The sequence below is a fragment of the Anas acuta genome, chromosome 3 (assembly GCF_963932015.1).
Source record: "Anas acuta chromosome 3, bAnaAcu1.1, whole genome shotgun sequence".
NCBI classification, from domain to species: domain Eukaryota; kingdom Metazoa; phylum Chordata; class Aves; order Anseriformes; family Anatidae; genus Anas; species Anas acuta.
This window is the reverse complement of record NC_088981.1, coordinates 36827641-36850462: the sequence shown is the minus strand read 5'-3', so window position 1 is coordinate 36850462 and position 22822 is coordinate 36827641. Positions and strand designations below refer to the sequence as shown.

The window sequence follows — 22822 nt, the reverse complement described above, 5'->3', positions numbered from 1 at the left end:
ATGATAATCTTCATCTCCTCTTGTCCCCCCTCCCTTCCTTAAACGTGTGCTGTACTTCATTCAGATTCAACGTTCACTCCAAATTAACTGTGCTGTAAAAAAGGAACTTTGTTTTTAATATGGCTGCTAGCAACAGAGATGGCCTTAAAAAGGCCAACAGAGACTTCTCACCTTGTATGCCCAGCTCCAAAGTGCTAGAACCCCAAATTATTTTTATTGCTTGCACAACCAGCACAACCCTGGCTACAAATGCATCCAAATAAGTGGTTATTGTAAGAAAAAAAAAGTCCAACACTCATTCATTCGTTGCTCAAACATTTAAACAAAGGAAGTAATTTCTTTTACAAATGTGTTTCTTTGTATAAGAATAATTTTGTACAGAAAATAGCTCTTTATACATTTTAGAGAAATGCTAACATTTAGATTCTCTATTCATGGATAATGATTGAATGCAATTTAAGATTTCCACTATGCTTTATAGTTACCAAATACCAACAAAGCAGCAATACACCACTTGTTTCATATCCCTAAACTGCTTGGCTTACCAATTATTGACTCAAGACATTCCTAGAACCATGTTTATTCACAAACATTCAAGTATCTTCAAACTGTTAGTTATGAACTACCTCCTGAAATTAACACCATAATTTAAGCGTCAAGGAAAATGAACTTGAACCTCAACAAGGCAGCATTACTTGCTCACAGATTATCCTGCTGGCTAATACTGTAAGAATCAAATTGAACTGAATCTTTCATATTAAATTGGTTTACTGTTAACATGACCTTCAAAACGAGATAGCAGAAGCTACTCTAGTAAATGTTATGCAGCATTAATACAACATTATAAATGTAATAAAATACTTTCATTTTTGTAAGAAGAGACCAGGGAAGGTAGAGAAAAATTTAGTAAAATGCAATATAAAAAGTAAATTTGTGAAGGATGAGAATAAATTGAAAATCACGTATACATATTTATATATAACATTTGAGGGTATACTAGGATATACATCTATTTAAAAATGCTCAATTTCTTGCAACATAGTGTTAAAAGCCCACAGGGTGTCATGGGGACCTCCAACACAAGTCACTTTCAAACACTTTTCCTCTACAATTGCTGTTTTAATCACCTGTACTTGTATGCAAGTTTCCTTTGAAATTAGTGGGAAGGTAAGGAAATTCCTCCTTGATATACGGTCATCTCCTTGACACATGCAGTTATCTTTTCTTGCTTTCTAGGTATTTTATAATTTTAAGATGTAAGCAAAAATAATTTTAAGATGTAAGCAAACAAGTACTATATAACCCAATAGTCAAAAATTGGAATTTGAGAATACTGATGATGCTTCTGTGCTTCAAGATTCAACCATTTAGTTAAACATGGCTATCAGTCTGCATTAGCCAGCCCCTTAACAGGTACAATTTTCAAGGAAATTCAGCTGCAACTGGTACACCTCTCCTCACTAACACTGCAGCACAAAGATCAACAGGAGTAATACATCACATTATACCAGGTCACATTTCCACTTAGCTGGGAGAAACAAGCCCCCTGCAAAACCTTATTCCAGTGATTTTGCGAATTCTGCGTAGTCAATGTACCCATCATTATTCTTATCATCATCTCGCAAGACATCATCTATTAGACTAATTAGCTCTTCTTCTTTCATTGCCTGGGTATGCTCACCACCTTCCTAAAAAAAAAAAAAGAAACAAGTTTAGCAGTGTTTCCCATCTAGTGGCACATGTGACAGATTACTGACAACTAATTTTTGTTAAGCAGTTCGTGTTTGATGTTTAAGGTGGTTCTAAGTTTTATATAATCATTTATTCCAATACATGGAACTTTTACCAGATGTAAGCTGTTAAGTCCAAGTTCTCTGTACTTCAAAACAAGCGCTTTGTATCCATTATATCCAGTTTATATTCTTAGCCAAGAGATCTAAAAGCTAAATAGCACAATGTACAACAATAAACTAACCTAGTAGGCATATTCTTAATTTGAATCTTTATGTTGCACAGACATACAGTTTCTATACTGTATAGAAACATCATCCTTTGTAACATATGGAGTTTGTAACATATGTTTTGTAACATATTTCATATAACATGTTTCATATGTTTGTAACATGTTTCATATGTTTGTAACATATGAACTTGTAACATATAGAGTTCCCAGTTTAAAAAAAAAAACCAGCACGTTCAATACATTGTTGTAGCTTAAAGATAGTAAAATTCTTAGTATCACCTCTTAGGAACAAAGGGGAATGAGAAGAAGTGCCCTTGCACAAGAAACAGCAAGCCATTATTGTGTTCTTGACAAGTTTTTTTGTTTTTTTCCCCAGAGGTATATATAAAGTTATGCTATTTTGAGTTGTAATTTCTGAAAGGTCAGTACATGATTTTCTGTAAGCGTTGTCTTCCTAAGGATCATACCTGCTTTTGTTCTTAAACATTTGTAGCTGGGAGGAAAACGTGTTTAGAAATGGTAAAGTAAACAAAGGCAGACCATGACTGGTTCTTCTAAGCTGAGTTTGTGCAAGAGGTCTCTTACATTTGGTGTATCCATGGTAGTGGTAGTTTGGGGGTGAAAACAGTTGGCTTAGAACCTGCAGCAGCATTGTGTCACATGCTACTTCTATAATCACACATCAATCTAATTCCATTATGGACAATTTCCCTTTCTCCTCTCCTCATCCCTGCTTATCCCCTTTGTCAAATTATTTGCAGTCTTCACTCACAGTCAAGCTTAAACTACAGGGGAGTCTCCTTAAAACTGTGCTGTGTCATGAAAAAACTATGGTAAAGTTAGTACATTTATAAATCAAGCCGAAGGGGGAACAGTCTTGTATTCACACAAAACTGTTCTACCGTAACTGAAGGTATGTTGTGACAATGCTACCTAAAGCTGATTTAAGAAAGTCAGAACTGCTTGCAAATGCACAAGCCATTACAATATACCACCTACCTCTTTGTGGACATGTGATATAGCAGTAGCGAGCTCTAGCCCATCTAGCAAATTATTGCCATCATAATCATGCATTTTGAAATAATGAAGCTGCAGCTCTTGCGGAGACATCTCAGATTCTGGTTTTTCGATAACACCTTCCAAATGTTCCATGATGTGGCTAAGAAAAAAAACAACACACAACAAGTGACAAGCCAGTTAGTTAATATTTAATGCTCTGTTGACATCAAATGCAGTCTTTGCTCAAGCAGCCAAGTGCCCAGGAAGCACCGTGTCTCTAAAAGCACCCTGGGCAAGCAGGACAGCTGACAGTTTTACACTGAAACGAGGCAGGCACAGCGGCTGCTCCTTACAGGTGCTGCAGTGGCCTCTAGTGTCTCAGGTAGCCATTCCTCTTGCTCCTGGCCTACTGAACCATTATCAAAACACCCCAAGCAGCCCTCAGAGCCTCCTTGGGGCTGTTCCCCAACGCGAGGGGACTGCAGGAAGCGCGTTTACCCTCACACCTCAACTAGGCAGCTAAGGAAGCGCTGGTGCGAGCTGTGCTGACGGCTCCCCAGCCCCTGGCAGGGCCAGCAGCCGCCCCCCGGCTGCCCTGCCCCACACGTACTCCTTGTCCTGCACCAGGCTCTTGTCCAGGCGGATCCCCGCGGGCTGGCTCTCCTCCGCCGGGGCGCCCAGCAGGCAGGCGGCCAGGCAGCAGCACAGCAGCGCCGCTCCCGCACCCCTCGGGGCCATGGCGAGCCTCCTGTGGAGAGGGAAAAAACAAACAGAGCGCGGCGCGACGAGCAGCGCCCGGCCGTTAAACCGCCGCCCGCGGCCGTTAAACCGCCGCGCGATGGCGGCCCTGGCCCCCAGGTGCAGCGGGGCCCTGCTCCCGGCCCACTGCGCATGCGCCCGCCCCGCCCCGCTGCCCGCTCCCCTCCCCTCAGCGCCCCGCCCCGCGGCTGCACCTGGCAGGTGCGGCGGGGAGGGGGCGGGGCCTCGCCCTCGGTGGGCGGGGCCTCGCCCTCTATGGGCGGGGCTTGCGGCGGTGCGGGCGCGGCGCGGAGCCGCCCTCGGCGGGGCGCTAAGATGGCGGCGCTGTGGCACGTGAAGCTGTCCGGGGAGCTGGAGCGCTGCCGGGCCGAGCGGCACTGGGCGCAGCTCCGGCAGCTGCTGCGCCACCAGCTGCCGCCGCACGGCAGGGCCCCGCGCAAGGCGGCCGCGGGCGCCGAGGAAGCCGGTGAGGGGGGGAAGGAAGGAAGGGGGGAGCCCCGCCGGGTGCCGGTTGTGCCGAGCGGCGGTTGGGGGAGCCGCGGGGCGCGTCCTCAGAGGGGGTGCCCGCGGGGTCAGGGGGCGACACCAGGGGCTGTGGGGCAGGCAGGGTGCCCTGGTGGGGTGTAGGGAGGTGTCCTTACTCTGTGACACTCAGTACGCTGTGTGAGGTGCTCCTCCTGAATGAACGCAGCCGGGAGCCGCAGCAGCGCTGGCGGATGAGGTCTTTTAACAAGATTTACGTCTTAAAGTTCCTAGAAAACGTTTATTTAAAGCAAAATATTTAAGCTTCTGATGTGGTTGCTGCTCTGCAGTAAGCTAACTTCATGCCTTGTACCGAATCTGCAGCAAACTTACATTCCTGTGCACTTATAAATCTTAAGTGCCTGCTTAAATGCTTGCTAAATCTGACACTTTTTCCTCACAAAGCTCACTTTTCAACTCTTAATTCTTACATTAGTGACAACACAAGAGTGAATTGTGCCACCAAAATGAAACAATCCAATCAGGCAAAAATCCTTTTAATTAAAAGGAAACCTCACTTTATTTTTCATAGATAACAACGTTCCCAATATCCCCGAGTTAACACAACTTCCCTTTTTCCCCCGCTAGTTCCTCTCACCCCTCAGAGTTACTATTTATGTGTCTCGCAGATGATGAGTTTTCTCCTAATCCTGTTTAAATGTTAATGTGATGCTACTTAAATAAAGCAGCGCTGATAATAGCACTCAGAAATGCTCAGTGATGTTTCTGCTTGGGTGGGATGTGCTTTCAGAGGACTATGGGAACATGCTGCTTGCCGAAGTCCTGCTGGAAGAATGCTTGCAGGAAAACTTTGCCAAACTGAAGGACTCCATCCCCCTGACAGAGAAGAACGAGCCCAAACTGGGTGAGGCTAAGCAGTGCCTGACCAACATCTTAAGCAGAGGAAAGCTGCGGGTAAGTGGGCTCTGTCACTGTAACTGCTGATAACCTGATGCTTTTTTTCACGTGATTGTTAGCCTGGTACAGGGTGGTGACATTGCCTTATCACGTCCCTCTATGTACAGTGCTGTGTTTATAGGTGTTACTAATGTCCTGGTAATTCAATGCCCCTCTGCAGTGTCTTCTGTTGGGAGATTGCTTTTTCACATCCAAATAGGTTAGGTATTACAAATATATCCTTCTTTTTAATTACAAAGACGTGGGTTGAGTATGTAGGAGCTCTCTGCAGCCGTGGTGCAGGGCCTTCTAATGGTGCTGCAGGGCTTGCCCAGCTGAGGAACCTCCTGCCGCGCTGGGGCTGAGGGAATTGCACCTGGTCAACACCAGGACAGAGGTAAAATGTGCTTCACGCTGCTGCTGGGCCATTGAGGTCATAGTGCAAGTCCAAGGTTACAGCCTTGTGTTGCTTTCAGTCTGTGACAGATAAGTTATGCCAACTTAGTCTCAGTTTTGTTTCATGTTCTGAGTGCGTGGTTCATAGCTGCCCATTAGCTAAGCTGCAGAGGGCTTTAGGAGAGTTTCAAGACACTGCCTCAATGGCTACTGTTGACCTTGGACAGTGTAGCTTTAATAGGACTCCAAATTACAAGTGTGAAGTTCTAGGCTTGTACTGTGCCTGGTCCTGAAACTTACAGGGTAACAAGCTTGCAAGTGGATGTTATACTTTGATCATGTTACTTGCAACAGAGCCCATGTTCACCTTTTTTTTTTTTGTCATGTGGGGCAGTTCCTTGTTTGTATCTTCTCAAAAGTCAGTGTATTTAAATAAAAAGATGGGGTAGGAAGGAGGATTCATTCAACTCTTTTTCTTTATAGTTTAACCCCAGTAACAGCCAAAAACACTGTTCTTGGTTGGTTGGTTGGTTGTTTTTTTTTTGTTGTTGTTGTTTGGTTTGTTTGTTTGTTTCCAGGACTCGGTGTTAGGTTTGGCTTAGTGAATTGCCATTACTGTTTCTTTGTAGCGGAGATTTGGCTAATCATGTTAGTTACTTTCAGGCTACTCATGAACCTGTGTTGACTGAATGTGTTTAAAAAACGAGGGTGAAGGATTAGGAACCTTTTCTGCTTTCTGAAACATTAGAAAGGGCCCAAATGTTTGTCTTTTAATAAGTGTAGGGTTTTTTGCACGCATTTGTATACACATTTTCAATACTAAACAAATTCTAGAAATGGCAGGCATGCCTTCTGCCTCTACTTTTGCCTGAAAATTTTTTGAGAACTTAAGAAAACTTGGGAACTTTCCTGTTGTGTGGTGTTTTTTTTTTTTTTTAATTAAATGTACAGAGCAGAGGGGACCAGTAACTGAATGACTGAAAAATGTTTTCTATACAGCTTAAAAGCAGGGGATTTCCTTGGTGTGTGTCTAGTTATGATAGTGACAGGCTTTAGTGTTATCCATGGCTGGTGAATCAATAGAATAGGTCAGTGGCAAGGGAAGAGGTGATTTGTAAGCTGTGTGTTGCCAAACTGAGCTCCAAAGTAATTCCTTGACCTTTGTGGCTTGCTGCTCTCATATGCGCAGTGCTAAGATCTCTAGACATTTAAATCCTTACTTCTCCAAACTGTGTAGTTGACAAGGTTAAAAACAAAACATTTTGAATCTTCTTAATTTGTGCTAAAGTACCTCACTTGTGCCCTTTGGTATTTTACTGTGTAAACGCTCTCTTCCCCTCACTTCTGTTTCAGCCTAAGTATATGGTAGAAGCTATGCTGATCCTAGGGAAGCTTCATTACGCAGAGGGATCCTACAGAGATGCAATCAGCATGTATGCAAAAGCAGGGATCGATGACATCTCTACAAAAGATGAACCCCTGTACATGCTGCGTTTGGTGACTGAAGCCTTCGTTATTAAAGGTAAAGAATCACACACATATGTTTGAAGTATGCTGTGTAGGTAGAAAGTTGAAGGTATTTCTCCAAGTGGCTCGATAAGATCAGATTGGCAGCGTTGTTGACTTTTTGTTGACTTTCTAAAGTCCTACTGGGTATGATCTGTACAGTTTAAAATTAAAGGCGTCATGCAGTCCTGGTCCATGATTTTTAAACTTGGGTGACTTGTAAAAGAAAGGTTGATGCTGGAAGTTGTGTGCTAACTCTTGGCTGTAAGTCAGCAATGCACCTGTGCCTGCGTATACAGTTTGGGAAAATCTAAATCAATCGCTCTGAATTGGGGCCTGTACTTTCTATTAGAGTTCATCCACTTGCGATTTGTTGTGATTTCTGTGAAATGAGCATGGATGGAGTTTCCAAGTTTTAAACTCTGGACAAACAAAATATACGCTTTCAAAGCAGGTTGTGTATTTTTGCAATGCATGTCATGTTGTATCAGACCTAAGGTACAAACAGGAGTCTCTTCCCCCCTTTAATTCTACAAATGTTGCACTGAGAGATCCTAATGAAAATTGCTTCTAAGGGTAGTGGAATTGCATTTCAGTTTTGAATGGGGGAAAGGAAGACCCTAGTCAGTTACTGACTTGGCGGGGGGAAAAAGATCGGTAATCTTCTCCTTCATTTGCTTTCAGTTCCTTTATAAATGTTGCTCAAGTACTGCTACCTATCTACTGCTTTCTACTCTTTTCAGCATGTCCACCAGCTAATTAGGTGAATGAGAACTCTGTGATGATCAGATACCTTCAAATGGTATGTAAAAGAGTGATACCAAATCAACCCCAAATACTGTTTGACTGGGCTGCTAGTATTACTGATGATAATTTGGGTGTTTCATGATCTCACACAGTCATTCTGCTTTTTTTTTAAAACCTGTTTTTGCTGCTTTGCTTGCTTTGGTTTTGTTTCCTATGGCTCTGGTTGAATCTGCTGCATTAATGAGCTTTTGTGGTGTAGGACTAATTTACTTTTAACTTGTACTAATGTTTGCATGTGCAGAGGAGTAAGCATTTATTGCAGGTGTTTTTGTGTGTGTTTTTTGAGACTAACGGTGTACTCAAGAGTCTTAACCTTGCTGGGAATTGGTCCTAGGTGGGGCATGAATATAAGGTATGCGTGAACACTGGTGAAATAACACTGCACTTGTAAGACTTCTTCCATGGCAGCTATCTCACCTCCATATGAAGATATAGGGGGCGGAGGTGTTTGCCTCACAGGATCAGACTTTAATTTTTTTAAAATACAGTTTAGCATGGAATATAAGTGTTCTTTTGCCTCTGTGCATGTAAACCGTAAGTAGTCCCTGCCATTGTGGAGTTACCTCTGTGCTATTCCTGTTCCACAGCTTTTATCCTCAGTGATGATTATTTTCAGATTAGCCAAGATATGAAGGATATACAAAGTCACTTGGTATTCTAACAAAGCTTGCGTCAGAAAAGTCCATCAGAGTGGAGCTTCTCCAACTGAGTTTGGAGAGAACACTTGCTGCTAGGGTCAGTTTCTTTTTTTTTTTTTTTTATGTGCAACCTCTCACTTTTACAGAAATAAGCCTTTAAATGTTAGAAGTTTGGATGAGGAAATAGCAGTGTAGATTTAAATCTTCACTTCAAAATGTGTCTGCTCAGGCTACCTCTGCAAGATAAGTAACAGAGCATGGATTTAAATTACTTAAAACTTACTTATTAGTATAAAGACTCTGATTTTTTTTTTTCCTCTTGGTATCTGTGTAGATATTTTTGATCTGTACTGCATTATTGCTTCTGGTTGAAGTACTGTTAGCTTATACAAACTGAAGCCTTCTATAAAGACGCTCTCAAACATCACTCAAAACGTTTCTTCATGGATTGTTTATGCAGCAATCCAGAAAAGCCTGTCTCTGTGTTCTGTCTTTATTCCAGGAACGTCAATTCTCTGTGCTTAATTTCTTACTCAGATGTTCAGTAATACAAGGAGGTGGTCAGAATGCCCATGTTCACTGAGTAACACACTAGAACTTTATATCAGTTCAAGTACAAACCTGAAACAAGATTGATTTTGTGTAGCTAGTACTGTTGGGTTGTGCATATATTCAGAATGGCCATGCAGGTGTTCAGGATCATGCAGGAAGGGTCATGGCAGAAAGAAAGCCAAATCAAAGGCATTTGTGTTACCATTTTACTGTTGGAAACAAACTAAACAGTAATGAGAAGGAGATGGGGTACATTGGGAGGAGCTGTGCAGGCAGGGCATGTGGTAGAAATGGAAAGTGGGGTAGCAAAACCGGGTTTGCTTCTTTAGAGTGCCTTTTGAATTCTGTGATGCTGATGGTTGGGCATTGAGCTCAATCTGTGGGGGCTCCTCTGAAGGCCCCTAGCATGTGATAGTTGATGTTATGGCAAGAAGTAATATGGATTTGTAGCCTTGTGATTGGAGTATAGAAGTCAAATGGGGAAAAAGTTTTCTTGCTCTCCTTGCTCGGTAGTCTTTTACCAAAGTAACTGTCAGGCAGTAAACACTAAAGTTTTTCTTTATAAATGCTGGAGTTTGAGCAGCTGGCAAGTTACAGGAGAAACGGTGGTGAGGGTGAGATTCTTCCAATGTCTCAGCTGACTGCTCCTGCTTATCCTGTTTCTAAATCCCCACATTGTGGGGAGAAGAGCATCATGTCATACTCCTGTGGACAGTGAGTGAAGTGCTAACAACAGTTTGATTCTTAGCAGTGGTTAACCTCTGTGGTTATTTAATAGGTGGCTTGGCTGTGCATGTCTCCATCCTTTCTCCCCATTCTCCATGAGGTCAATTCCTCCTTAAAACCTACGCTTGGCTCTCTGATGCAAACAGTTCATTCTGTCTTTCTGTCTATTGCAGGAAACAGTATTGAGTAATAAAACTTGCTTGCATATTCACTTGGGACACATTGTGGCTTTGTTACCTGGCGTTGTCCATCTGAAATGAGCAGAACTACTGAACAGCACATGTAACTGCCACTTGGCCTCTGCCGCACTTACTGCACACGCTCTGCGGAGACCCCTGGCTGCTCCCAGTGAATAAATCTTTCTGGTATAGCAGGGTTGGACATAACCTAACTCTTTGCAAAGCGAAGTGCATCAGCAGCCAGGACTTCAGCTCATCTAAACTCCCAGGGTGTAGAATGGCTCTGTAAATAAATGAGCTTTTGTAGTTATGATGTTCAGAACCAAATATATGTTCATAATGTAGGGTTACAGTACCTGTCTTTGCTTGGTGTTTTGGGGGGTTTCCACTCCCCAGCTGACATCACCAATCCCTGCAGAAATGCAAATGGTGTACTTGTTCTGGTGATATTGCTGCCTCTGGTATTTGGCTGTTCAAAGTGTGATTGAAATAATGTCATGTGAATGCCAGTGAAATACATAAAGCTCAAGCTACTCGTACAGATGCGAAGTTTGAGGCATAGAGTACCAAAGCAAGTTGTGTTCGGTCATTGTGAGTCAGGGCCAAAACTGAAGAAAGCAAAGAAGGAAGATCTCCCATGGATAACTTGTCTCTTGGCTCAGTCCTTTTCTGTAGCGTTAGAACCAGTGTAAGCTCTTCTATGCCTATCTAAATACAGAAAGATAAAATTGTGTGTGTGTGTATATATATATATACACACAGAAAAGATGATATGAACAACATTCTTGTGGTGGTTTTGTTACGTTTTAAAACCTTTTGGGTTAGCCTTAACGGAGTTGTGCTTGGTTCTCTCTTAGTGCCCAAGTACTCAGTATGAAGACGGGAGGTGGTATGCAGGTAGGTCGGAGGAGTTTCCTCCATGACGGAGCCGTTTGGTGCACGGCCCTTCTCGCTGTGCTGTGTGGGAGCGTGCAGAGGGCTGCTGTAGCAGAAGGCCACTGCCAGCCTGAGTCATGCTGGCCCAGGGAGAGCTGACGTGGCCTGCGGGCCCGGCTCTGTCAGGGCTGGCAGCGCTTTCAGCTTGTCAGGGCGTGTGGTGCCGGAGCTGCTGCAGGATGAGTCAGCCCCACGGAGGGGAGCTCCCCGCATCCAGCAGAGCCCCGGTCAAATCAGCAGCAGCACAGGCCTGCAAAGGGCTTCTAGCTGCTTTCATGGGGAGTGGGGCTTTGGTAGTCCCACTGCCCCTGTCTGACAGGGCTGGAGCATGTGGCCTCGTATGGTGCTGCCTCTGCTCTGCCGACTGCAAGGGGTTGTGGAGTAACAGGTTGTGGGTGTCCAAAGGTGGGCGAGATGAATCCATGGTAAACTTGTTTCTGAAGGTTAGGGTTTTTTCGAAGCTTTAGAAAAGAGATCGGTTCTATCAAAAGGCTGCAGTGTAAGCTAAGCCTTTTTAGAGCCCAGGAAAAACCATGTTGAAGAGGCCATTAGATGATATTGTGACTGTGAGAAGCCTTGATCATAGTTTGCGTTTTGTTTTAACAAGTCTAACCACAAGTCACATGTGCAAGGCAGCTAAGCTTTTTTTTTTTTACTTTTACTCAGTGGCTTGAAGCATCCTTTATGCTGTTCTTTAGCCTGCTTTAGTAATTTGAAGATGTTTAAGAGCTGTAAATGTGGTACTTCTGAAGACCTGTAAGGTCACAATGCTAACTCTGCTGCGTTGTGAAATGAACTTCAAGCCAAGCACCATTCAAAGAGCCGTCATAGTGCTGAAAGCAGAACTGTGAATCCAACACGTGAGGATTTTTCCTGAGCTTCACAATGCTGAGCAACCAAGTGTGTACGTCTAGGGTTCTGGGTCTGATTCAGCTCACTATGTTTTTTTGATGTTTTCTATTTATTCACTTTGAGGAGAAACTGCTGGTCTCACGTTTTTCTGTTTCTCTTAGGGTTGTATCTTTTAAAACCTCTGTGAGGAGCTCAGTATTGCTTAGAAGGACACTGTTCTGCTTTATCCCCATCTATCTTGGATTTGTAATACTGGAAGTGATGTTTTGGAGGTTATAATAGTGTTGTGGATGGAAAATGATGGTATTGCACAATAATAAACAGGAAAAACTAATCCATCTTTCTGTACATTATTTCCTAAAAGATCTCTTGCTCAACTGATTTAAACACTTGACCGATTTAAAATCATAATTAGAATCAATTTATGCTTCAACTTTTTGAAAATCATCTGCATTAAACTTCCTTGGTGCTTGTGCATTGTAATTTATTTCTTAAGGTATTTTTGTTGGTTTGCAGGACTATTAAAAACATTCAGTAAATTGCATTCAGTAGACATAAGCCTGGCAATTAAATTGTTTTTTTCCTAGCTAATCATAAGATACTTTGTCCATTTGTGTGTACACTTCAGTGAAGTCTCTAATTTTGACATTTGCTTGTGTGTCATTCATCATTTTCTAATACCATTTTCTACAGGATGACTGATCTCCTAGGTGAGATTTGTATTCAGCTGCATTTTTTGTTAATTAGCATAAATAGAGTTAAAATTGTTTTATTGCAAAGCGAAGTTCTGATAAATCCACTTTTTTGCTCTGTTTAAAAAAAAAACAAACATTTTCAGTTAAATGAATTTTACTTGGTACAGGCAATGTTTGAGCTCAATACTTCTAACACTCAACACAAGCATTAGGTTTCTTGTGTGTGTTTTGTTTCTTTATTTGTAGTTTAAAGGTGGCAAACTTTTCCCATTTGTTTTTGTGCAATCCAAGCCTTGTTGATTCTTCAGCTTCAAAAGTTCATCACTTAACTAAACCGATGGAGTGAACTGAAGGAAAAAGGATTTTGTTTCCTTCCTGCGTTACTCCATGGAAAAGCCTTTATTTTAAAGACTGATTTTCAGCACTTCACTGGACTCTGATTTCAGATCCTCTTTTCTAAGTGAATTTACACTTTTAATTTCTTTGTTAGAAGCATGTTTAATCCAGGTCATGACTTAAAAGCATGTTTCAGGCCATTTGTATGCTTTTTGAGCCTGCTTTTAGGGGACATACAGTTTTGCAAGGTGCATTTTTCCTTTCCTAGACTAACGTTTAGAATATCCTGGCCGCTGGATGCGGAGAAAAAAAAAATCAAACACAAACAACACCAAAACCTTATGGTTATGCATATTCTTGTTCCTGGGGATCTTTTCATAGACTGATCTTAAGTGCTCTTGAAGTCCTCTAAGAAAAGCTTTGCTGTAGATCCCCACATGCTCCCTTTTTACTATGTAAGGAAATGCCTTGTCTTGTCAAGTGAGACAGATGTAGGAAGGGGATTATTGGAAGGCTGATGACATTTTTCCATGTTCAAATAAATAATTCTTTATGTCCTTTCTGGGCACTAATAGAGGAAAGTAAAAATCATGCTGTAATTGCACATGTCAAGATAAAGATAATCCATTTCTGTATTATTGCTCAGTAGCCTCATGACTGTGAGGAAGGCTTCCAGTCCTGCCAGTGGCAAAAAGAGGGAACGCAGCTCTTCCTCTCTCCTTCCAGCACTGCCCCACACATGAGCGTGCATCCTGCCTGCATTGCTGCTTCTGGCTGACATGGGGACAGCTTGCTGGGATGCACCATGCAGCAGAAATGGGTGGTAGGCTGTAAGGGGCAGGGAGAATCCTGAGAGCTGGAATTCCCTCACTACCTCTCCCCCATTAGTGCAATATTGATGTAGAAACCATTGATGGCAACCTTGCAAATGACAGTGTTGGCTGATGCATTTGAATTCCTGGTAGTGCTCAGAGTCAGGACTCTCCTGAAGATACCAGCGCTGGTCCTTGCTCATAGTCTTTAGGAAAGCTTGTTGAAGAGCCAAAGTTATACTGGGCACGAAGTTAAGAAGAGAGAAGCACAGATTGGGTTTAGAGTTGGGGAAAAACTAACTCAAAATTTCCTTTTGCTTTTTTAGTACAGGCATACTATGCTTAGTAATGGGCCTTGTGAGGATGACAGGTGGCAGCACGCAGCTCTGTTAACCTGTATGTTGCTTTTGAGATGGAATAGGGGCATGCAGTAGGCTGCTCCTATTCCTTAACTGCTTGCTCTTCTATTGGCAGCTGCTACTGAGGTTGCTTTGGTCAGTATTTGCAGCTGCTGCAACGAAGTAGGATTGCCATGGAGGAAAAATAATTTGTTTGCTTTCTCATCCATTTTAAAAGAGGGGAAAAAAGGGGTGAGGGGCAGGCAGGACACCTTCCTCTATGGTGGAGTCATCCGATGACTAAAAATGGGTGGTACTCATCTCTGGGCATTAGGATCTGTGGGGAGATGGGCTCTTTGACAGAGAGCTTAAATAATGTAGTGAGTTTTTGTGCCTGACCACTGGGAAAATTGCCTCCCAGCCACAAGAACCTATGGTACACTCTGGCATTGAAAACCGCCTCCCTGCAAGTAAGACGCTTTGTTGGCAGAACTTGTTTTCACTTTTGCTTGACAAAAACTGCAGCTTTTAAATGCTAATTCACATCAGAGGGAGAGTGACTTTGTTCTACACCTTGTATATCTTCAAAGCACTGCTGTTTGCAATCACGCCAGCCAGCCAGGAAGCATGCTGTTTGCTTGTGCTGCCACCTGAGTAGCTGTCTGATGGGCAAAAGCTCCCATTTGTAGATGCTGCTGTCTTAATAAAAGGGCTGAGTACTGCTACATCCTATTTGGGTGTTGAGGGGGGAGTTGAGCTGCTCTTAGCCTGTCAGAGCAATGGTGTTGAAGCTGCTGTGTGCTGGGGAGTTGTGTGCCCCTGCTTCCCAGCTCTGCTGTGAGCGGTGTGCCTGGCCCAGCCCTGGCCTTCTGGCTGTGTGTAGGCTGCCTGTGGTGGCCAGGGAAGCTGGTTTCACAGCCGTGCCCTGTCAGCTCTTCTTTGCTGTCAGACAGGCTAGCTGAGGTCTTTTTTCTGCGCTTTGGCAGTAGTTTTGTACAATCTGCTGTGCACACATGCAGCATGGTTTTAGGCTTCTGAGGAGGGAGATACCTATAGGCAACTAGATGTGGATAACTCCACTTCGGAAAGAAGAAAAAGATAAACACCCTCCTGGGTTTCATTAATGTAACTTGCTGTCTGTGGTTTCTAAGGTTTTATCACGTTACTCTTCCACTCCCTTCTTCCCACACAAGCATGTGATGAGCTTGTGCTGGCTGCACGTGTGTGCACAAAACCCCCCCTCCCTGCTGCGCTGTGACTGAGCTCCCTAAAGCTGGGGGGCAGCAGCATCAGGAGGTGCAGGAATAGCTGCAGTGTGCTTTCCCGAGGAGTGCAAGTGTGCTCCGAGGTGGCCAAGCCACAGGTAGCTGTCAGCTGGCTCTGATGCCATTCTGCTGTGCTGTGTAGCAGGCAGTGTGTGCACACACTGGGTGTTACTGACACTCGCTGTGGGAGTCACTGAGCGGTCACAGCAGCTGAGGCTGATGCTTTACGTCCCACCATGAAGTGCTGTGGTCACTGGCAAGCTCTTCTCTGCAGCTGTGCACCGCTCCGTGCAGTGTGCTGTGTGGCAGTGGCTCTGGGAGGGTTTCCATCTGCTTACCCTCCTATTTTCTCTGTCCTGCTCCCAAAGCACTCATGAAAGTGGGCTAGTCTAGTTCAGTGGCTGCTCCCTGTGACTAGGGAAAAAATGTAATTCTAATAGCATGCCATGGGAGTATGTGGATGGTGTTAACCAACTCCTTTGAGGCTGAGAGTGAATGCTGTTCTCACCTCTTTGCTGTGTCTCAGAGCATCACCCCAGCAGAGACATCTCCCTAACTGCCATCGGATGTATCACGGAATGGAGGTGGCCTCTGGTACCAGGACAACTCGTGTGTTACCACAGTAGTCTGTGAAGTGGGATGTGCATGTCATGGATGACATGCCATGCACAAAATGATCTGTTGGGGTATAGGAGGAAAATACTAGACTCTTTTTATTGACTTCTATCTCCTTTTAAAAAAAAAAGGCAGAGCTGACACTTCTCCTAATAAGAGATCTTCATTAGCCACATTAGACAATCACTGCTTTTACCTTGTAATCAGATCTAATCAGTGATGTTTGAAGTCCAGCAATACTCAGTTCAATACCTCAAACATTTCACTGAAATTCATGATAAATTTGTAGAAGCCTCTTTTGAGCTTTCTTCCTCAATAGCAAAAGATGAAATCACATACCATTGGGGAAGCATTTGTTCTTCCCACAGTGGTAAACAGCTAAAATAATACATGGAAGACAATGTGGTTTGTCACATGGTGACAAACTAAAATGTGTTCCTTTGTCAGCACATAGTGTTGGGAGACACATAGAAGACACTGAAGATGTGAAGAAACAAGTATTAGAACAAACAACGTGATGTGGGAAACTTGCTATGCAGTTTGGTGAAAGTACAGATGTTTCCAACATGGCACAGCTTAATGTACTTACTAGTTTCTGGTTCAGTAGTGAAATATACTAAAAACTAAATTACTTGATAATTTTTTTTAAATGTGCAAGTTTAATCACTAATGTAGTAGCTGCTTTTGTAATAAAATAAAAACAAATTCTAGTCTTAAGTTGCAGAAGTAGTGTCACATGAAATTCATTCATCACTGTTTGTAAGTAAGCTGTTGCTGCGAAGAAGTGAGGCCAAGAAATGCACAGAGTAATACAGGACTGTATATCAGTGTGGCTTATTTCCTTTAAACAGTAGAATCTCTGAATCTCTCTAACACTTAAAGAAGTGGTGGGGACTGACCTTGAACATCTTTTGTGCCACACAGGCTCACTGGTGGTCTCACAGGCAAAGTGCTTAAGAGTCATTGAAGTTAAAGATGATTTATACACTTGTTTTTGCAAAGATAAATGTTAGAAATTTGCAGATCTTTTCTGTTATGATAAGCATCTGTCAGTTTTATGCTACCTTGCAGGTATTTTTAAAATGGAAACAACACGTTTTGTCTGTCCCTTCAAGCTAAAGACGATGTTTTAACAACTGAAGAAGTAATGGCATCTGGTTCTAGAACAGATGTTTGGAAACGTTTCCAAGTCAGTGTGATTTTTTTTTTTTGCGTGCAGAAAATGTCACCTACAACTCTTATGTATACAGTTTGTTACCTGTTTATAGTCTGTCCAAATACGTTTCATTGGGTTTGGAACCCATTTCTTAATAATTCTGTTTGTAAGAACAACTGGCTGACACCAAGGAAGACGTAAATATACTAGAGAATTACAAAAATAAATACAAATTGAGTAGGTGCAGCTAATGATGCACTTCTCTTTGGATCTACATATATTTGTTAGCACTGACAGCCATTAAAGCCAGGTATTAAGATAACCTTACCCTAGAACCAGACCTTCCCATCAATGTATCTGCATTAAATCAAGATTTATTTTCAAAAATAATCATAATCAAGCATATTGTTCTTCCTAAAAACTGTTTTTTTCTGACTAGAGAAATAAGTTTTGTACAGTTCATGAAATTGAGCAGTGTTAACTTTTTTTTCATTCTTCTGGTTTGTATTTTTGTGTTTTATAATGTACTATGTACAGCAGCGTGTATATAATTTAAAAATACATATGTTGGGGCTGCGTGCTCAATAAAATTCTTGCTATTAGGAGAGTGTGAGCAAAAGGGCTGGAGCCTGCCTTGTCGTAGGTTGAAGTCCGGGTTCAAAGATCTGCCATGAAGAGCCACCAGCTGCTGGGCAGCGCCTTTTGGTATATCAGCAGAGTCAGCACCCTTGGGTTCAGGTGGTTGATTGGTACTATGCAGCGAGGTGTGCACAGCCTACATGGAACTGATCCAGGGGCAGGTGACTGAGGTGGCATCTCAGATGTGCTTGCCACCTTCTGGCTTCACAGGTAGTCCAGTCAAGAAGTTTATTCCTCATTTTAACAGTCAGCTAGAGCTTGGCCACCTTGGAGAATACTTTAACCCAGTTGCTGAGGAGAGAAGCATCAAGACCCATGATGTGAATTATTGAAGCTGCTGTGAGCTGTGGTAGAAATAACACGCACCACTGGGTCTTGCCCTAGGTCAAGCCAATCCAGACTGCAGCAGGCTGAGTGCCTTGTGATGTGCTTGCCCACCACCTTACCTCAAGACAAATTATTTGTGGTCCTGTTGTAACACCTTTGCATGTCCTCAGCTTGATGGCACGCTGGCTTCTGGCCGGGGTAGCCTGTCTGCAGGGCATACGAGTGCCGGTCCTTGCCTTGCAGGCTGGGACCGGTGCTGTCAGCAGGGCTGTAACTTCCACCCTAAGCTCTTTTTTGCTTTGAGTTCCCATAGCTGTGTTTAACACAGGTGTAACAACAGGTAGGCTTCGTGCTCTGTGCACTGTGGTCTTTCTTTAATTCCTTCATTAAATTGCCCCTGCTCCTGGGCTTCAGGGCTTTAGCAGCCACAGGCTAACGTTTGGCAAAAGGGGTTTAAAGTAGAGTGCTGCTGCTGACCCTGAGTTCTTCCACCAGTCAACACGCTGTTTCCCAGCTGTGTTAACTCATCCAAATGCATGGAGGTCTGCGTTAAAAGGAAAATAAGAACCCGTGAGTGGATTGGTATGTCCTTCCTACTGAGCTGGAGCACTGCTGCTATTTGGGGAACTAGTTCATGAATTGGAAGAAAAGAAGCAAGCTGCTTTAGCCTTCTCTTCTCACTAGCAGTTGTGCAGTCGCCATCTGTGCACTGAGGCTTTCAAAACCAGACTGGATAAAACCCTGATGAGCCTGAGCTGACCTTGCTTTGAGCAAGAAGTTGGACTACAGCCCTCCCAAGACCCCTTCCAACTTGAATTTTCCTGTGATCTCTGTCTCTGAGAATCGAAGCTCTCAAGTCCACTTGCGCATGTATTTTTCCAGTTCTGGTAATAACGTTTCAGAGCACTGCAGCCACATGATATGCTTTCTTCCCTTGGCAAGGGCTGGGTGAGATGAAAGTGGAAATAAGCCTTCACAGAATGTCCCCTTTCAGGTTTCCGTGAAAAGCAGTGCACTTCAACTCTAGGAAGAAATTTGTTCGGTCCGTGACACCTCACAAGCCTTATGGTGGTGTGTTTTAGTGACATAAATGCAAATTAGCTTTAGAAGGGAAGAGAAGAAGCAAAGATTAGAGAGATCGAGAGCCAGAGATGAATTTTTAGGGAAACTAGAAGTGGATGGGAGCCTTTTCTTTATTCAGGAAGGAAAAAATGTGTTTCTATACATGGAAAGCTACTGCCTCTGAAGTGGGTGGGAAGAGTTTTTTCTTTTATAAAAAATGATTTGGAAACAAGTCTCTCTTTAAATATTCAGCCTGAGGCATACCCCATTTGAAACCTGTATCTTCCATATATAAGCATGTGTGTGTGTTTTAAATTGGGGCCCTTGATTTGTATGAGAAAAATCTTAGCATAGGTAAGGCATGAGTTGTTACTGTCTTAACATAACTGTTTTTACAAAATACCTTCATCTGTTTACCTTAACCAGCTACCAAGAAAGCATGTAACTTTATACTTTACTTGGAAGTTAATTCTGAGAGAAGTTAATTCTGAGTTAATTCTGAGAGTTAATTCTAAGAGCCACGCTTTCTTGCTAAATCCCATGTGGCGGTACCATGCGCTCTGTGATTTTTCTGAAGCTTTTTGGGAACTGAGTTGAATTAAAAATGTATGTTATGCTGCAAAGGTCTTTCTGCGCTGATAGCTGAGGAGCAGAGCAGAGTTGGTGGGATTTATGCCCTCAGGGCTGGAGGGTTTGTCAGTAGTGCTGTCCACACGCAGCTGCAACTTGAGGAAACCTGCGGTTGTTGGGGCTTTGCACTGTGGGAACTGAACCAGTGGCTGCAGGAATAAGGAGTTCTTATTCTTCTGTTCTTCGTTTTGTCTGCTGGATTTGCAGTCTGCTTGCTCTGATTTTTCTTCTCGTGTTTCTGTGGTAGGGACGAGCAGCCTTGTTCAGGTTCCATAGAGGATCTTGCATGCTGGTGGCATCAGGTCGGCACAGACAGTATGAGCAGAAAGCACTATGACTAATTTCGCGTCATGTGGGTCAGTTTTCCCTCTTGCCCTTTACAAGTGGAAAAATGTGTGCAATGTAGCATACTACCTTCTTTTAATGCATCATATATTGCTCTCTATTTACTGTGGCAAGGAATTTTATTACCCTGTCTCTGATCGGCCCCACCTCTGTTTTTCTGCCTGCATGGATGGCATGTTTGTTGTCAGCACTCAGTGCTGGCAGAGACTGCTTGTTTTCCTCCCCCACATCAGAGCTTAGAGATAGTAGCTCCTTGCAGTGGGCTGTAGCATGCATGTAAATGGCTTTTATCAGCCTGTTCTCTCTGTGTGACATCTCCCACGATAACCGCCCCCATGCAGGCTGTGCTAGGATGGCTCTTGCAGCCTGATTAGATGCTGCATGAATGTCAGTGGGTTGTACTGGGCTTCTTTCAGGGTCCTTATCCCTAATTTGTGCTTCATGGGACGGTGCCTCTGAAATGCAACACCTTTTTTTTTTTTTTGAATTTGTTTTCTGTTAAGGGGAATGGCTGGGTATTCAGAGGTAGATAAAACTGAGATGGATCTGAGAAGAATAAGTTGATGCAATGTTTTCTCTGCTGAATGTTTTCTCTTTTTGTATAGAGAGTTAATTTCCTCTTTTCCCCTTCATTACATAGCGACAGGGTAAGGAAATAGGAGTTTGAAATACGGGGAGGGGGAACCCCATGATGTAAAGCCGTAGACTTCAGAAATGGATTGGAAGACAAAATCTGTGGGATGCTGCTTCTTCAACACAAGATGGATGTCCGTAGAAAAGAGACACCACAGAATGGGTGCTAGTGAAGAACAGCAAAATAATTATTGTCCCCCAAATGCTGTCAGTTTGAAGTAGATTTAAAAAGTAGATTTAGATTAGATATAAGGAAGGAATTTTTTACTGTGAGGGTGGTGAGGCACTGTAACAGGTGGTGAATGAGAGAAGCTGTGGATGTCCCACCCCTGGAGGTGTTCAAGGCCAGGCTGGATGGGGCTTTGGGCAGCCTGGGCTGGTGGGAGGTATCTCTGCCCATGGTAGGGGGTTGAAATTAGGTGATCTTTAAGGACTCTTCCAACCCAAACCGTTCTGTGATTTTGTAAATCTACTTCCCCTGCTCTGGTCTGGTCAGGATTTTCAAAGGTGCAAGGTACAGATGAGTGTTTCCACTAGATGGGTTCTTCTGGAGTGGGCCATGCACCCCTGAATTGGGAGAGGGCAGTGGGGAGCCACCTCCTGAACTTAGATCTGTGGGGTATCTTCTCTTCTGCACCCACTGAAGTGACTGCTCACATCTGGCTCAATTGCAAAGCATGAGATAAGGAAACTCACAGTGCAGTTACCAAGGGGACAAAACAGAAACTGAATGTGGGAAGTAAACAATGCTGAGGCTGCCTAGGAACCTCAGGCTCCACAGCTCGAGTGCTCCTACCACAGCGTTCACCGCGGGGTAGTCCCCATGGCCTTCTCACAGCGGTTTGCCACAAGACTCCCAAAGCGAGCTGTGCTGAGGTGCTCAGGACTATGTGAGACAAGGAGAGTGTGTGGTTCCTGGTGTACGTGTTGTAGCTCCTCGTGTGGGGCAGAGGCCTTTGCTGCATGCTGCAGTGGTCCAAATTGCTTCTCTGGAGAGCCTGGCCAGGCAGCTCATCTTTCATACCTCTGTGGATTTGTGTCAGGAAGGCCAGGAGTTTGCGTTACAAGATTTTTATTATTATGTATGGAACAGTTTATGACCTGCGTGGGCTACTGGGCATCCCCGCAGTTGTTTTGGTGTAGAAGGCCTGAGTTGCCAAACAGTGATGTGTTGTGGAGACGTGCTGTGGCATAAGAATACAAGAACCTACGTAGATCAGAGTAAAAATTGTGCAGATAAGCAGCCTTTCCAAGTAGACCTAGATATATAAAGGATATAGTAGTAGGACGCTAGACAAGGACCAAATAATAAAGAGTTCTGCTGTAGAGGCAGTAGCTGTGGGTCTCCAATTAACGTGCTGTATATTTATGAGAGGGGTTGGTTGGTGACACAAGGAACAGTTTGAATAGTACAAAAAACAATTACTTTTTTCTCTGGAAAGGATGGTGATCGTGTAGTTGAAGAGTCTCTTATGTCTTGTCAAGAGCTTGCTGTGTGTCCGTGTGCAATCTGCATGTGCTTCGACTTTCCACAAGAGGCTTCAGATTTTCCAACTCCTTTTTATCTTTTTCCAAGTTTGTTCCTCAAAACTGCTGCCATTGAAGGCTTCAATTGGAATAGTGGACACTTAGAAACCCTCAAATCCAGTGCCAGGGTGTTTCTGAAATAGCACTTGTGTTGAAGCACCCAAAGTCTATAGCCATTTTTGGAAATACAGGCCATAATTTCTCTGCTTGTCCCTGCCAGGGGGACTGTTTGTCCTTTCTTCATAAAATCTTCGAAAGGCACCGTAGAAGCATGCAGTGGTACCATAGCTTAGAGCAGCATGACAAAAAATGCCTTGCATGTGTAGGAATTTTATTTTCCTGGTGTCTTTTCCTAAAAGTCCCTAAAACTAGGGAGAAGCCTACCTATGGAAAAGCCTTCCTGTCAGCTGGTAAACGAAAGTATAGCATGGCTCTGCTGCTGTTGGGGGCTGCAGTTCAGGAAGGTGCTGCTATTTTGCAGGTCTGTCGCTGGAGCGCTCGACCAACTCAATCGCCTCACGCGCTCGCCTGTGTGAGAGGGAGGAGGAGGTCATGGCTTGTTTCGAGACTGCGTGTGTCATTGCCCAAGTGTACTTGCAGGAGCTTGAAAAGGTAAGAAGTGTGCTCAGGGTGTTACCTGGTGACCTGGGTGGGACATCGAGGGATTTTGACAGCAGAACTGGTGGCGGAAAGGTCAAGTGATAGACGAG

At 43.5% G+C, this 22822-nt stretch overlaps 2 protein-coding genes across 3 annotated transcripts in view; one reads left to right on the top strand and one right to left on the bottom strand.

The window, feature by feature from the left end:
* Window positions 1-302: 302 nt before the first annotated feature.
* Window positions 303-3864, bottom strand: MCFD2 (multiple coagulation factor deficiency 2, ER cargo receptor complex subunit). Its single transcript, XM_068676641.1, has 3 exons — window positions 3573-3864; window positions 2963-3122; window positions 303-1688 (listed from the first exon to the last, which is right to left on the bottom strand). Exons 1-3 carry the CDS (start codon window positions 3698-3700, stop codon window positions 1557-1559), a joined length of 420 nt encoding a protein of 139 aa, XP_068532742.1. The 5' UTR covers window positions 3701-3864; the 3' UTR covers window positions 303-1556.
* Window positions 3865-3990: 126 nt separating this feature from the next.
* TTC7A (tetratricopeptide repeat domain 7A) overlaps window positions 3991-22822 on the top strand; it is a 162769-nt gene continuing 143937 nt past the window's right edge. The window contains exons 1-4 of one of the 2 annotated variants that reach the window (XM_068676639.1): window positions 3991-4187; window positions 4995-5158; window positions 6890-7058; window positions 22594-22724. In XM_068676639.1, the coding sequence (XP_068532740.1) occupies window positions 4037-4187; window positions 4995-5158; window positions 6890-7058; window positions 22594-22724 (615 nt within the window). In that variant the 5' untranslated portion in view covers window positions 3991-4036. Of the gene's footprint in view, window positions 4188-4994; window positions 5159-6889; window positions 7059-7783; window positions 7845-22593; window positions 22725-22822 lie in introns of those variants that run through there. The other variant, XM_068676640.1, reaches the window with a different exon arrangement.